General features: G+C 39.5%; 1 protein-coding gene across 1 annotated transcript in view; it reads right to left on the bottom strand.

Moving 5' to 3' along the window:
- Positions 1-15629, bottom strand: part of LOC311166310 (complement C4-A-like) — a 40873-nt gene extending 25244 nt beyond the window's left edge. Inside the window, exons 1-16 of the mRNA XM_084226209.1 lie at positions 15562-15629; positions 13895-14087; positions 12699-12879; positions 11966-12036; positions 11568-11653; positions 10809-10891; positions 9587-9674; positions 7086-7191; positions 6778-6901; positions 6344-6459; positions 5426-5593; positions 4495-4692; positions 2698-2889; positions 1220-1369; positions 673-799; positions 227-298 (exon numbers count right to left, since the gene is read on the bottom strand). Coding sequence (XP_084082335.1) covers positions 227-298; positions 673-799; positions 1220-1369; positions 2698-2889; positions 4495-4692; positions 5426-5593; positions 6344-6459; positions 6778-6901; positions 7086-7191; positions 9587-9674; positions 10809-10891; positions 11568-11653; positions 11966-12036; positions 12699-12879; positions 13895-14087; positions 15562-15626 — 2020 coding nt within the window. The 5' untranslated portion in view covers positions 15627-15629. The remainder of the gene's footprint in view (positions 1-226; positions 299-672; positions 800-1219; positions 1370-2697; positions 2890-4494; positions 4693-5425; positions 5594-6343; positions 6460-6777; positions 6902-7085; positions 7192-9586; positions 9675-10808; positions 10892-11567; positions 11654-11965; positions 12037-12698; positions 12880-13894; positions 14088-15561) is intronic.
- Between the last annotated feature and the right edge of the window lie 676 nt (positions 15630-16305).

Consider the following 16305-nt stretch of genomic DNA (forward strand, 5'->3'; position numbering starts at 1 on the left):
TTATAGGCATTATTTGGTTTTGTTTTTTGGGCTGTGCTGAGGAATGATCCATCATGCAGCATAGCACACACATTTGTGCCAAGTTATGTCACGTAATGCAAGAGCTGGAACTGAGAGTATCTTGGCCTCCTTCACTATACCATCACTTCTTGCCCCCTAGATCCCAGACACATCCCTCTGCCTCCCCCTGCTAAGATTTTCAGGCCACCCAGAGGAGCAGACATACCAATTCCTGACATTCTTTTCTTAAAATCCAAAGATCTCTTCTGCCTTCTGGTGCCCTGGAGGCATTTATATCCTGGGAAGGCAGAACAGAAGTGTTTGGTCACGATGATATGACAGGAACAGCCTGATCATTCACATCATTCATGAAGACCTGTCTTAGGACCCATCTCATTGACAGAAGACCCACAATCTGAGGGAGGGTCCCACAGATCTTCCAGCCTAGCCAACTACTGCCTGCCCCAGCTGAGGTGGCCATCAAAGGACAAGCACCCACCATCTGAGAAATTCGAGCTGCCAGCAACTGCTGGAAGAACAGAAGAAGAAAAACCCAAAGGCAAAGGAGATTTTACAGCATAAGAGTAAAAATGTTTCTGAATTTTTAAGCCATCAGTCTCCCCAGATCTCTAGTGGTCTCACACAAATTTCTGGAGGGCAGGTTGCGCTTACCTTCCCGAATGCTGGATTGAATGGTGTCTGATATGAAAGCCAGACCAACATCAGTAAAAACTTGAACGCTATTTGCGCCACCGCCCACAGAACAGCCAAGATCATAGGAATTCATAGCATGAAATACCTGCCAAATAAATTGGCACAGATGGACTGTACCTGCTTGTAAAGGGTTTGTACATATATCAGAACAATTCTTGGAGCCTTTGATTCGCAGGAACAAGAGGAACTGGTGGTGCAAGCTGCATTTGGAAGCAGATGAAAGCTGAGGGATGTTTTAGTCAGGGAGTGCTTTCAAGCCATGCTTTTTTAAATTTACAAACTTGTCTGCCACAGGGTGGAAAGCCCCATCTTAAATATACCATTCATCTTAACCATGCAATTTATCTTAAATAGATCCTAAATTGCGAAAGAAATGGCATTTTCAAATTTAGCAAAGTGTTGTCTAGGCAATTAATAGCCATTAATTATACTTTGATCCTCTCATTAGTAATGGAAAAATTTGCTTGACTTTGCTTGCTGTGGTATTTTCTTACAAATATCTTACCTTTTTGGCTGTAAGCTTATTTTTCTTATTCAGAATAAAAACTGCCTTATCAACCACAGCTAAGGCAACTTTTCCTGCGTGGTCTGTTTCAATCTGTAAATTGACCTGGTCTGTTGGTTCATAGGTGTCTTGTTCTGTTCTCACTTTAATCTAAATAAAAAGGATTGAAACAAATTATGATATTTATTAATAAAAAGTAAGGACTCTTTCGGCCAGAAATACTGTCAGCTGTGACTGTCAGCACTCAGAGGCTGGGAGATGTTCCTGTTTTTTGGAGTTTATGCCTGTGATCCTGCATTTTGGAACACGTAGGTGCAGTGAAGGAAATCATGGGGAGCTGAAAGATGTGTCCTGCAGAATTTTGAATGTTGGCTTTCAATGGCATTTAAGCACCAAGGGAAATTAAAAGTTTGTGTTAGGGGTTTGTGGAACTGGGGTCTTAAATATAAATTTGTTATTTTCCAGTGGAAAAAAATTACCATGAAAGATATGAGCACAATGTCTTTGTCATTACATGATAATGTACAAAATTGACCAAATTAAACCAGTCTGTAATAATATTTCCTGCTTTCTATCACACACTTGAAATTTTTAGCATAACTGAGCAAACAGAGATCTGGTTCTGACGTACACACTTCTGTGGTTTAAAGAGGACGTAGCAATGGTGATTATGAAATAATAGGGAATTATTACTGGGAATGCCTGTGAATGTTACTGAATTTTGTCCTTGTATAAAAGAAGGATTGGTTTGTCTCTTGGAGATGGATGATTTTTTCATAAAAATTTCCCCCCCCCTCCAATGGACTATCATATTCCTTTTCCAAAACAAATCTTTTTAGTGGAAAAAATAATTTTAGACAGCTGACAATTTTCATCAATTTAGTTTCATGTTATTGGGAGAAATTCCTGTGTCTTGCTATTTTTCATTTTACTTGATGGTCCCAAAAGGAGGAGGAGGAAGACGAGAAGGAAGATGAAAGAAAGGCTTAGAGGGCCTCCCATTTTGTCTACACTTCATTTTTTAATGTAAACTGTTCTTTTTAAAAGCTTTTAAAGTGCTACCAAAACTCAGAAAATTACTTTTATCAGAAATAAAAAAGCTTGAAAAATTACTTCAAATTTATAACTTTTTCCCAATAAATGGTTTCACTTTCTTTTGTGCAACCCACATCACTACAAAAAGAGAAAGTTACAAAGAGATTCATCCCCCTCAATAACTCTCTCAGTGTTTTCTTGTGGATTTCTAAAATACAGACACTCACAGGGGGTGATTTTTCCTGTAAGAAACTATTTTTCATCTCTTTGAGGCACAACCTGAGAGCCTTTCCAAGCTCTACCTTTTGGCACGACTCCTGACGACTCCTTTTCAATAAAAATGACATCTCACTTTATAATCCCAGGTCTGCACTTGCTCTGCCACTACCCCATTAAAAAAAAAGTTGGAATGCAACAGCAGAAGCTGTGGGCTTTGAAAGCACCTTTCCTTCGCAGACATCCACCACGTCCACCCACACAGAATCAGCGACGATCTCTTGCTGGCCCTTGTTCTCAATGAAGTAGTAGGCTAAAAACCGAAAGGCAGGCACCATCTTCTCGGTGATTTTAAGGTTGATTACTTTGTTTGAGGATGGGACCCTTCCCAGAAGCTCAGCTTGTCCCTTCACCACAACCTGCAAGGCAGAAACAGAAAGAAATCAAATACTGTGACCATGCTCCAGAAAGAGAATTATGTTTCATAATTTTACTGCTTGTTTTTTCTTTTCCTGAGGCAATTTCTGTTTAAAATATGTTCTCTTCTAATGGGATTACCAGTTTTGATTACCAGTAGCCTGGAGGAGACCTGCACACTGTGGTGGTGGATCTCTTCTACACTGGTCTTGTGGCCCAGGTTTGAACACAAAGCTGTCACCCTCCACTCACTCTTACAACTGTAGGAGGGGTATCCTGACAGTACACTAAAATTTGTCTTCTACAATGACTGGTCATCACACCTAGGAAGATACCAGCATTATTGAATCTGTAATCAGTACTGAATCTTTCAGATGGTGTGAAAGAGTTGGAGCAGGAGGTTTAAGGATAAAGTCCCACAGAGTCATCTTGAACTGATTTCAGTCCATCCTTCACTATTTAACTCCTTCCTTCCTACATTATGTTAACTATATTCATGGGTGGTCAGAGGAATAAAAAACAGGCACAGTGGCAGGAGCAAGAGTGCTCTTCCACAAACAAAATACATGAAGCTTTCCTAAACATACAGGGTCTCAGGAAGAAACAAGGGCATGCTACAGCCTGGCCTGAAATTCTCACTACCCTTGTTAAGATGACCAAAGCTTTGGAGAGACCCTCACTGCTGAGCTCCAGCGGTGTCTGACACCATCCCTCCCACACCTCCTGCCTGCCCAGCACTACACCTTCCCAAAGACTGGCAGCACCAATTCCAGCCCTGTGATACATCATCCATTGAAAACAAAACCCCAAACCTAAACCTAACTCCTAGGGATACTATTATTCCAATTTATCAGAGTCCTTTTAAAAATAAATGGGAACTGATATCTTAGCACTTATCGTCCTGTGAGATTTAGGCTGCCAGGGGAAATTAGGGCAAAGAGAGTGAGAAGGGGATTAAACACATTTTCAATTCAACAGATTCACTCCTGGCATGTACCCACAAACAGATTTGTCCCATTCAGCAAAATAGATACTCTGCATGTTACATACCCTAAAAATAACTGCAAATGTATAAAACCCAGCAGAATCATAGAAATAATTGCTGAAAAGGACCTATGGAGATCTCTAGTCCAGCTGCTTGCTCTAAGATGACACATATTAACATATTACATACCAGGGTAAGACTAGGTGAGACTGGTGAGGGTTTTCTTTTATTGAGTGTTGAATTTTTCTCAGGCTGGAAAATCTCTCAACTCCCTGGGGAACCCCTTCCAATATTGCACTCATCACTAGCGAATAGATTTTTCCATAATGAATCTTCCAGGCCATAATTCTTAACCTTGGTCCCTTGTTAGATTGTGTGGCACCACCTAGGACATCTTGTCTCCACTCTGCCCTAATTCCTCTTCAAGTAGTTTAAGGTTGCTATTAACTCTCTCTTAGGCTCTTCACCCAGCTGAACAAGCCCAGTTCCCTCAGCCTGTCTTGATGGGTCAGGAGTGCCAGAACTGGACCCTCTTGGTTGTCCCTTCTATCAATAACTAGGTAAATGTTCCAGGTTGCATAATTTCTGAAAGCAATTACTGATACCATACTTTTCTGTTTACCATATAATAGAAATAGCCAATGTTCCCACTGCCAGGCTGATGAATATCGTTCAAGGTGATGGGTAAGGTATCTCCAGGTGCCACAACAGTGTGTGGGATGCTGATGCTGAGGTAGTTTGAGGAAGCAGACTGGTATCTTTCAGCTCTGATGCTGGCTTCAGGTGTTTCTAATCTTTCTTTACCCTCTTCAGCCTTTACCTGGCAGGGAAGGAAAGGACAGAGTGAGTAAAGCTTCCCACAGGAGACAGTGTATGGTGTCACCAATAATTCATATTGTGCCAGGTTATTTGGAAAATGCTGTGAAGTAAGAGGAAAAATTGCTGAGCCCTCATTAGCAGAACGTGGCATCAAACCCCAGGATTTTAACTACTTTATTCTCCTACCCCATTCTGCCTCTTGCTGTACTTGCATTTGGTATTTCACCCCACCTTTCTAAATGAGAATCAATGGGTCAAAAATCATAAAGTGGTTTTGTACTCAGACAAGTTTTTTTCCCCATTTTATATTGTGCACACAATTGAACCCTCTGAGTGGGCAGATGTAGTTGACTCTCTGCATTGCTCAGGACCTTTTCTTTCACTTTCTTCTCATAGTTTTCCATCACTTTGTATGGTGATATTCCTTACAGTCCCATTTCTGTCCTTCATTCCAGGCAAATGCACATCCAAAACCCAAAAAGGTATCACTATAACCAATGTATGTACTCCCAAGGCTCTGATGACACTACAGGAGGGTCCTTCACTTGAGACATCCCTCAGGCCCCTGCTCTAACAAATCTTACACAATCTGGACAAGGATCTGCATGTCACATAAGAAATCACCCTCTGTGCTAATTCAATGAAAAGTGATCATCTTCACAGTTGTTTATAATTGTCTTATGAGCAATTCTCAGCGGGATACTTTTAAATGTGGATGTTTGCATTTTCTTTACCTTTATTTCAAGCATTTGAGCATCTTTGGGGATGTTGAAAGTAATGGAGACCAGACCCTCTCTGTTACAGAAGGCAGTCTTCTTCACTGGGGGTTTTCCAGGCAAGGTAAGAGTGGCAGTGATAAATAGGAAGGCAGCAGGAGTACCATCAACCAAAGTGGCAGTTACCTATTGAAAAAAAAAAAAAGTTCTGTTATTTAAAGGAAATCCTATGTTTAAAAAATGAACACAAACAAGAAGAAATTTTAATTTATAACTATAATTTTTATGAACTGAGAAAAAAAAATTAAACTGTACATACCAGCATTCAAAAATTTGAGCTTCGAGAAAAGGGGATAGCAATTGACTCAGTCTGGACTTTAGTTTAGGTAAAAACCTATGAGTACAGACTACAATATGCCTCAGATTTTCACTTAGCATCTATTTGGTCTAGCAGGTCCCAGAGATATCTGTCATTAACTATTATAAGGTAATATTTTGACTTCAACCTTTGTAGAAAACTCTCAAAAAACTTGAAGGTGTGAAGTTGCAAGCCACATAAACTTAAATACATTTATTTTAAAAGGCAATACCCCATTTTACTTCTCAGAATTTTAATTTGATGTAGGATTATTTTATTACAATATTCTTATTTCAATCTTTTGGTATGGAAGAGAGGAAGAGACTGCTATGTTTTATAAAACTTTGTAGGGCAACAGTGCACATCGACTTCTAGAGCAGAAAACCAGCATTTTCTGGGTGTTCAGGTGCTGAGCACACAGAAATGGGACAAACCAGACGCACAAACAGTAGCTCTGTGTTGCACCTGTTCTTGAAGGTCTCTGTCCCACAGAGCTCACAGGGGATCCGACAAGGAAAGAGGGCAGGTATAAATGCACTGCTGTGGAGGCAGACAGATACAGTCAGGACAATACATACCATAACAGAGAAGGGGGCTCCAGGCACAAAATACTTTTTGGTGTTAGACAGATCTAGAGCATAAGGAGATCTCACAAACTTCACACTGCTGAGTTCCTCTTCCCTCATCTCACCACCTGTTAATATCAAACAGTATGTGTTACTATGGGTCTACTAACTATGGACCTGCATACCTTGGATATCTAATCTTCTGAAAGATTTTGTTTTCATTTCCAGCTACTGGAGAGAGTTGAAGTTACCTAATGTCATCTGCAACTTGGAGCTTGAGCAGCCACTTTCCATCCAAGATTCTTCTAGCTAATTCCCTACAGCATGAGCAAGCTTTACAACAAAGATGGACCCAGTGAGACCAGATTCCCCACATTACAGGTTACACCAGAGAAAGATCAATGGGAATCTTCCAGGCTGTATCAGCCAAGCCATACTGTACTCACTTGCAGTTTCTACAGTGGTAACAGCAACATATAAATGAAACCCTTCCAGGGTGGAAATACTCTTTCTCAATTTCTCTTCCAAAAGTGGTGTATTTAAAGTAACTCTTCCTTTTCCATTTTGGATCTAAAACAGAAGTGGGAGGGGAAAAAAAAAGGAAACAAAAAAGGAAAGCCTTACTGGTTTGTGGCCATTAGAGATAAAGTGTTCTTTATATCACAGCTACAGTATTATGGACTTGTAAATTTCCAGAATTGTTGACAATATTCAGCTTAGGTAGGATAAATCAATAGTTCCACTCAATACTTACTGATAGCTGTTGCTCCAGGCCTGGAATAAATATTTTGTTCTCATTTTCATCAATTATGCCAAATCGCACATATGCAGCACCTTGAATCTCTTTCCCATAAGAATGTCTTTGGAAGAAAGAAAAGTGAGGAGAGGAATCATTATTTTAATAAAAAGTAAGCTTAAGGCAGACTAATCATTTTATGCTGAAAAAATATTGGTATATTTTAAGGCGCCCCATTTATAACTAATAGCTTGAAAACAAAATTTAGTCCCACTCTCTCATTTCAAACACGAATCTTTTACTGATCTTTGTGCCAACTGGGGATTTCAAATGCAAAGATATTTATAGCATAAGTCACATTGGCATAATCACATGAGGAGACATCGTCTGGTAAAACTTGCACTAGAGTCAATTTTTCTTTTTTTTTTTTTTAACAAATTTATGAGAACTTAAGTTGCACAGAGAGGTCTTACAACCCCCATCCCATTCAGCTTGGATAAACAGCTCATTCCTTTGTACAAGACACCTCATGAGCAGAGCATAGAAAATAAGGGATCAGAGAACCATTTCAGGCACTGATATGAAATACTTGGTGCCTCTAAAGACACACAGCAGGAAGACCCTCCCTGCTGATATTCTAACACCAGTACTGGGCAGAGTGGACATCCTCTGCCCCACATCACTCCTACAGAGTTAGGCAGTATGGCAGAGAAGTCCTCTTGTGAGTGAAATATTCCCCAGATCAGCATCTGGCCAGAACACCCCTGAACATTTACTAAAGGTCATGGGGAGAGAAGATGGGGCCCGTTGTTGCACCTGGCTCTGTACTCAAGGAAGCCCTGGCACATGGCTTCTTCCAGCAGGACAGTGTGCAATGTGCCACATGAGACCTGTCATGGCCATGGTGCTGTCTTTTGCTTGTGGAAATCCTGCTTCACCTCAGGCTTATTTTTATTTAAACAAGCCTCTTTCAAACTGACCTGATCAGCTGCACTGATCTATACCAATAAAGCCAACGGAGAGACAGCTCTAATGAAAACTGCATTAAATGCCAGAGTTAATAAATGGGAAACAATAGTCGATTACACCAAGTAACTTCTTTACATGCATGGCCAGTTTAGAGGAATAAGTTAAATTATCAGGAATTCCATACGCTGATTTTGATGAAAGTCATGCAGGCCTGTGCGGCACCACCAGGACTTTTTCAATAAGGAAAGGAATGGTATCCAGTTACTGAACATCAATTTTTCTTCTTAAATAATTATGATTTTAATGAGGAGTCAAATTTATATGAAGTTCATAAACTCAAAACAGAGTGCTGCAATAGCACAGAGAAAAATTTAGAAAGAATTAAAATACTGAAGCCAGTGATTTGAAATCACTTCATATCACAGTACCAAGTGATCATGATTAAAGCGAGTAATTATTCAATAGAACCAAAAAAAAATTAAAGGAGGTATGAAGAGCTGAGTTTGTTCAGGCAAGCACAAGGAGGTGGATACAGGCTCTGTCTGCTCTCTCAAGGTGTGCTGGGGAACGGAAGGACCAGCACAGCCAAGGACAGCAGGCAGTAGTCTAACAGTTCTCACTCTTCTGAAACGGAGTAGATTTCTCCCAACTATGAAAGAAGGCCAGCTGCTTCCACCTACCTGTTCTCATTTCATAACATTTATTCCTCTTCAGAAAAAGAAAAAAACCCCAAAGGTATCAAGTTCTAATTTAGTCATTCTCCTAACAGGCGGTTTCTTGGCATTTCTACTCTTATGAAACCTGAAAATTCAACAGCCAAAAAATATTTTGATGGATTAAATTTTCATTGTCCTCCTTCCTAAGTTGCTCTGTGTTTGATGCCATTCTAATTTGGTGTGGGACCAGGTGTAATTCATTTTCCTTTGAGCCCTGCCCCGTGGTCTGGCCAGTCTGAGAGCTCTGTAGCCAAGGAACATCCAGGCCAGTGCACTGCTGTTAAGCAATGGACATGTGATGCTGTAGTGATGGTCATGGAAACTCTAATTATTTGTATTCATCTACCTGGAAGCCTTCCTGCATAAATCAATACTCTCAAACAAGCACTAGCTTATTACTTTCAGACTTCACTGTGCTTTGATAAATTTCCATACTCAAACTTGAATCCAGCTCTACTTGAATTATGTTACATAGCACAGTGGAGGCTTTAGAACATTTCTAAATATTTAAAATAAAAATACACAGAAAACCAGGTGATTAGTTTGCCTGGACCCTTGCACAGGAACACAGAGGAGAATCCTAAATAGCCATCTATGCTAGAAAACTGATATATTCAGAAAATCTTGTTGCAGCCTGATCATCATGACCTGGACCCAGGCAGCACTTGGCACTGATGTCCCAAGTCAGTGGTGGAAACAGAGAGTATATAAGATTGATCAGATCTGAGGAAAGCCAGAAGCTAATTAGCTCTTTACGACAAGAAAAAGGTAAAAGTCACAAAACTCATATCTGCTTATCTGTCTTTTAACCAGCCCGGCTCTGAGCACACCTACTTTGCCTCGATATCAAACACAAAGCTTTCATTCCAGATGTGGTAGTATGGATGAAGTGGGATGAGTTTGACTTCAAAACTTGGAAGTTCTGCATGAAAAAGAGAAGAAAAAAGGTCATGATGTGTGAGTTTCAAACATACCTTAAACTCCTGTCGTGGCAATGCACACTGAGACAATGCAGCTGCACTGAGGGGATGTTTTATTTGGAATTAGCAGTGCTCTTCTGAAACAAATCTACTGGTCATTTTCACTTATTCTGCTCTGCTTCACATAGTGGAGCAGTCTTCAAGCACACAAAATTTATTTATTTTAAAGAAAAATCAGATAAACTCTGTCTGCTCCTAGGCAGGAAGTGCCCTGGACTAGAAGCAGGCTGAACTAAACCCACCCTGAATTGGGTAGAGAGTGGATATGAGCTCCTCAGCATCAGTTGTGTCACTCTGAATTTGCCCCTACAAAGCCAACCTATTTGCTCCTGCAGGTGTATCAGGGTGATTTGCTCCTGCTTGCAGCTGTTTGGAGAGGAGGCAGTAGTCTCCACTATTCTGCTATCTCCACTAGTTAAGGCAAAATAGGTTTTATTAAAATGAGATTTTCAGACAATCTCAAGGTTTTCTTTTGTCTTTGGAAGAAAAAGAACCAAAACAATGAAACAACAAACCCACATTAATTTTACAAGAAGGTGTAATTTCAGGGTAAATAAATCAAACCACTTCTTATCCCAAATTGTTACATTTTTACTTTATCCAAAGGGCCGTTATTTTCCATAAAAAAGGTTCTTTGAGGATAGGAATAACCCTAATAAACTCCCAGATTGAATTTGACCGAGACAAAATGGGCAGGGTTTTTTTTGCTCTTTTTTCCATCCCAGTCTCACTGCAAAACTAAGCAAGAATTGAAATGACTTCAAAATGGAGCTCATCTCATTTTTTTTCCTGTGGCAGGAGAGCCCATCCAATGTTTTGTGATAAAATGTTTAAGAAGTGCTTAAAAAGTTACTAAATCTGTAATCTGTATTAAAAAAGAGGTGTTTCTTTCTTTAAATATAAGTGGAAGGCACACAAACCCAGAGCTTTTCTTCTGTGAATCAGAGATAGCAATGATGCACTGAAACACCATGAAAGTTGTCCTTAGCATCTAACTACAGCCAGATTTAATCACTGTATTTTAACACATTGTGATAACTCCTTATATTTATAATGCAAATTTTATAATATCTCACCGTATCTTTTAACTTCAAATTCAGTGGAAACATTAGACATTTCATGTTGATGAAACCAGGCTTTGATTTTCCAAGTTCCAGGCCTAAAGTCCAGAGTCAGCAGAAAATAGTTAATTACAATTCCTCAGATATTTTATGATGCCATCATATAAATGATCACTGAATTGCCTTGCTTTGATCTCATCCCTAATTAATTAATTAAATAATTGATGGTTTTCTTTTTACTGGGAGGAACCAGCAACTTATTTCCAAATGTCTTAGGAAACACTCAAAACAAGTATGAGGAAGTGTGAGATAGATAACATATTTGCAAACCACTACCTTTGAAAAGTCTGCAGAAACAGAGAACTCATCAAATATTTCCTATAGCTTATCTTCACTGAGATATCAAAATCAACCCAGCATGTCAGAAGACCTTAAGTAAAGGCTTGGCTGTTTGAAATCAGATATAATAAATGACACTTTGCAGACTAGCCCTCTTAGAAGTGCTCCCTTGAATGCAGCCATATGTCTGAGCAGATATTTGAGCAGTTTAATGGTTCTTTACCAGGATACATGTTGCTAATTTCAGCATATTAGCAGTAAATTCTGGACTCATCTCTCCAAGATGAGGTGCTTAAAGGTGAAAAGATACCGATCATAGGCTCCATATGTGCCCCATGGTGAAAGAAAGACAATTTTGAAAGGTAATTCAAGAAATTCAGCAGTTAGAAATCTTAATCTCCAGGTTTAGATGCAGAAGGCAGAGCAGCAACATACTCAGCAATGTCAGGTATAGCAAAGTGTTCACCAAACACTGCGTTGATTTTCTGGTCTGACTTTTTAACCACCATTCCCCTGGAATTCTGTTGAGACAGAAGAAGCAAACAGGAAATTATGCACCAGGTGTCAAACATTTACATCCAAAAGCTCAAGGTCATATCCTAGTGCTGTGGAAGAGAAAATGCTGTGCTTGCTTTCCTACTGTATTATTCACATGTCACTTGTCTCCATGCTTCTGATATGGGCCAAAAATAACTACAGAAATCTCACTATGTGCGAATACAGATTTCTGGGGAGGAGTCCCACTTATTGTTGTGCTCTTGGATGTTTTGTAAGAGATTTCCATAGCTCCTGTGCTGAAGAAGCACTCATCAACAGAGTTTTTGCATACTTACTAGCACAGCAACAGTAACCGTGTCATCTGTCGGCCTCATAGCATTGTCCAGAATGAAGATCCTGTATCTGACTGTTCAACAAGAAGAATAAATATGTTCACAAATTTCTTTCTGGCCTTCCTAGATACATATCATTGCAATTGGTAGACTGATTTACCAAATTTAAGATAAACACTTTCTTTTAGTGAAAAGAAATCTGAGAGATTAAAAAAAAAATTGCATTCTTCCGTAGCCTTCGTGTGTTACACGACTGGATTAATTTTTGAAGAAAATTCTGAAAATTACTCAGGGAACTTCATTCGCTTTTGTATTCCTTCTGCAGGAAGGAATACAAAAGGCCTGAAACCAAACTCAAACCCTGTTTCTACTTCCCTCTTTTGTAAATTAAATTGGTAAGGAACAAAGCAGGAGGGGTCATAAAGAGCAAAGGTAACATTGCCGGTGTTACAAGCAGAAGCAGTAGGTGTTCAGTTTTTGGCAGTTTCCCGTGGATTTTTTTTCCAAAGGAAAATCATCATTAACCTTTTTGAACAAAAAGGAGCAGATTTTGTCTGTCTCCCTCAAAAGTGACTGTCTCTGGAGGCATTTCCACAGGGTTGCTGCAATGTGTAGAGCAGACCCTGCAGAAGCCCTGGCTGCCAGAACAACTGGCTCGTTATTACTTTTTCTAATCCTGCCCTTTCATATTCAACATCCATATTCAACACCTGAAAAGAAGCGTTTGTATTTTAACCTTGGGAGCTTGGTGTGTATATGGGCTTATCTGTCTGGATAAAAATGTAGCCTTTCTTGGAGGACAGGAGGATGCGAGCGCTCTTGGCAGCCACAGGGAGCTCCTTGCTCTCAGTGACCAGCAGGACATATGGCAGATTGCTCTTCTTGAACAGGCTCTGCTGCAGACTCCCTGGCTTGACCTGAAGAGGATAAAAGGGAAAACCCCACAGAGTCAGAGATGAGCCTGGTAACTTTGGGACCACATAGCTGAAGTGCTTAAATAATCTTGTTAGCACCATTCAACATAAGATTCACAATTTTATCTTTCTTACTGGGTGCTACATCTTTCTTACTAGGTGAATATTTCTTCTTAAGTAGAAATACTTTCTAACCATCCATTTTCCACCACAGAAATACACTTTCTTCTGCCCAGTGTCAATAACTCCAGGTGGGAGAATTCAGCCTACATGCCTATTGATTTCCATTTACCACATTTCCTGTAATCGCTATTTATGTTAAAATCTTGGTTATGAGATTGCTGCTTTATTTCATGCAATTTAATGTGTTGGTTCTAAACATCACCCTTGGCAGGAACCTGATCTGAAAGCTCAGCTGTTAGCTTTGGGAGTAACTAACCAGAGCCAAACCGAATATTGCTGCGAGTTTTTTTTCCCAACCAAGTAGCCCAAAGTAGTGCTACTGAAATAAATCCTGCCAGACTTCAAAGAGTGCCAGGAGCAAATGATGCAACATAGCACCTAAAGAATTAATCAACTTAAAAATCTGCAGGAAGAACACAGACTTTGGTCTGAGAGACCACGCATTTTCAAAGGTTTCTCCTGTATTGTAAAATGGCCAGTAGTAACCCAAAGGCCTGAATGCTTAGTTTAAGTGAGGCAGAAAACCCAACAGTGATAAAACAATTAAATGTGTTTAAATTAAATTTCATTTATCACCATATGACAAAAACTTGAGCTTGTTATACGGGCACAAAAGAATATTCACAATCTCCACTGAAATTACATTAGCCTTGTTTTATTAGCTGGTTGGGTGAACCAACTTAAATGCATGAACAGGGTGCTGCTGTCACTGGAATTGGTTTTGTCAGTGTCTCTTGGGATCAGTGCAGTCTCGGTTCCAGCCTATTCCAAGTAGAGATTATGAGCTTTTTATCACCAAATAAAAAAAATTAAATCACTGTGATGGCAGACTCACCATTATTTTTTTCACCTCTTGGTAGCCATTATTTTGATTAAGGTTAAAGTAGATCTTCTCTGATATGAGCTGATTTTTTGTCTCATCTTTGAAGAATGCAGAAACTTGCACAGGGCTCTGTGCCCCGTGGACTTGAACTGTTATTGTCTCGTATGTGCCCAAACGCACCACATTTGGGGCAGTAATAAGAAATCTAAAACAACAGATAAACAGATTGTCCACTATGTTCAATGAATGTCCAAACAATATGAATTTTAAAGATAAAACAGGCTCTCACAAAATAGCTGAGCGGGGGACTCGTGGAGATCACCTAATCCATTGTCCTTGTTAGTCAGGGTAGAGGTTAAAAGAAAATAATTTTCTTTGACTGATCTCCAAATTCTGAACTTTCTCATTTAAGTCCTGTAAAACATCAATCACTATACATAGACGAGAAAAAGCCTGCAATATGTCCCAGGGACTACCAATGCAATTTATAACCTGGTGCAACTCAGAGAAAGCTCTATAAACTCAAATTTCTGAAACAGAACGAGGCCATGCACTGAAAGACAATGAATACATATTAAAAAATACACAATTAATGCCACCAAGGTATGTATCTTCATGTGCTAGCACCCACATTATGCCAGTATAAGCTTTAATGTGTGAGGAGGTATAGATTTCCTGTATAACCATATGTATGGAGTTACAAGTAGCTGATCTCCCTTGTAATATTACTGTGAAATGTTGGAAATGAGAGATCACAGAAGGTAAGACCGCATCCCTGGGAAGGGCTGATTTCGAGGCTAAATCGGTTGGGATTTTTTTTTCCTCTTTACTATTTTCCTTCATTCTTGACCTATTCTGTTCCTTCTTAGTAATTGATTTCATGACCTTTAAAATGTAGATCATTATCCTTGCTCTCATTTTTTTCAAGTCTATTTCACACAAAACAATTTTACAAAAATCAGAGAACTGTGTGAAGAGCCAAGTCCTGTCTCTTCACCTATGATGTCTCATGGACAAAGAACAGTTCTTTGCTCAAGACAGGTGCTTTTGGAAAATGATCATTCTGCAGAACATTTCTAAAATGAAAGGTGAATGATTTTATATTATCAGAATGGGTTGGCTGAACTAACTGTTTTATTTAAAAAAAAAAAACGCTTCTCTCTTAAATGCATAAAGTGAAAGGTGTGGTATAGAAATCAGGGAATAAAGCTGGTATTTAATTTCATTCACTCAGAATCTGTTGGCTCTAGTAAAAGGTGATACAAGGCCTGGCTTATACGTAAATCTCCACTGAAATAGAGGATAAATATAGAATACTGAAGGTCTCCTAGAAGATAAACCTCTGTTTTCTGCAATGTATAAATCAATTACAGAGGGTTTTCCCCGCCAAGATTTTTCAATCCAATAAATGTCACAAACAATGAATGAACAAAAAGCAATAAGAGAGCGAACAATGTGCTTTAGTCGCACATTTTTAATTATTGGTTCCTGAGAGAAGATTTCTTCCTTAAAAGGGTAGTTTTAAGCTTTTTACTTCTTACCTATTTTAGGTTACACAAATTTTCAGCGGTCCAAGAACCTGGCTTTTTTGATTCTTCATTGGAAGAGAGAGACTATTTCCGACCTTCACTTTCAAGGGATTTGTTAGGATTGAAGAATTTGTAATAGAATATACTTACGATGGTGCTTGTTGTGTATTGGACAGCAGCAAACAAAAGCTCACCAACAACACCAGCCTTTCCATTGGAAAACTCTACAACATCTGCAAAACAGAAGGACCAAAGAGCCACCATCAATCCAGGTGCTGGCTGTAGGAAATGGGCTGACAGCACACTGCAGCAAATGATGTTGTCTATCCTGGTTATTTATTAATAACTTGCAAAACTGTGCAAGCAATAGTGATGGACATGCTGCTGGTGCACCCAGTGATACCCTAGGGAGAAACATTCTGGACTAAGTCACAATTTTATATTTTATTGCTCATCCGTCCTCTTCCCAGCTGCAATGTTTTCACATGATAGTAACTTAAAGTCAAGTGCAGAGAGAAGTTTTCACAAACACTGCAAAGGCATCCCAAAATCAAACAAGACACTGTGGCTTGAAGAGTGGCTGTAGAGTAATTCTAAATGGGGACAAATGCAGGTGACAGGTTCCTACTCTGAGCCTTTATTTAACTCCAGGCATCTCTGTGGTCCAGCAAAGGTGAGAGAAAGTTCCTTCTCTTTAGACAGCATCAAAGGAACTGTGCTGGAAATCCACCTGTACAGCTCAGTCTCAGTCTGTGGTGCTTGGAGGCATTCACCTGCTTTAACTTCATTGGAAATGAAATTGATGCTTCTCTCTGAGCCACTCAGCCCAACTTTACTTTATGCCCAAGACACTGGACTTTCCCAGAGGGCCATTAGTCTCATCTTACCATAAGC

Source organism: Fringilla coelebs (assembly GCF_963513975.1).
Source record: "Fringilla coelebs genome assembly, chromosome: 2".
Classification (NCBI taxonomy): domain Eukaryota; kingdom Metazoa; phylum Chordata; class Aves; order Passeriformes; family Fringillidae; genus Fringilla; species Fringilla coelebs.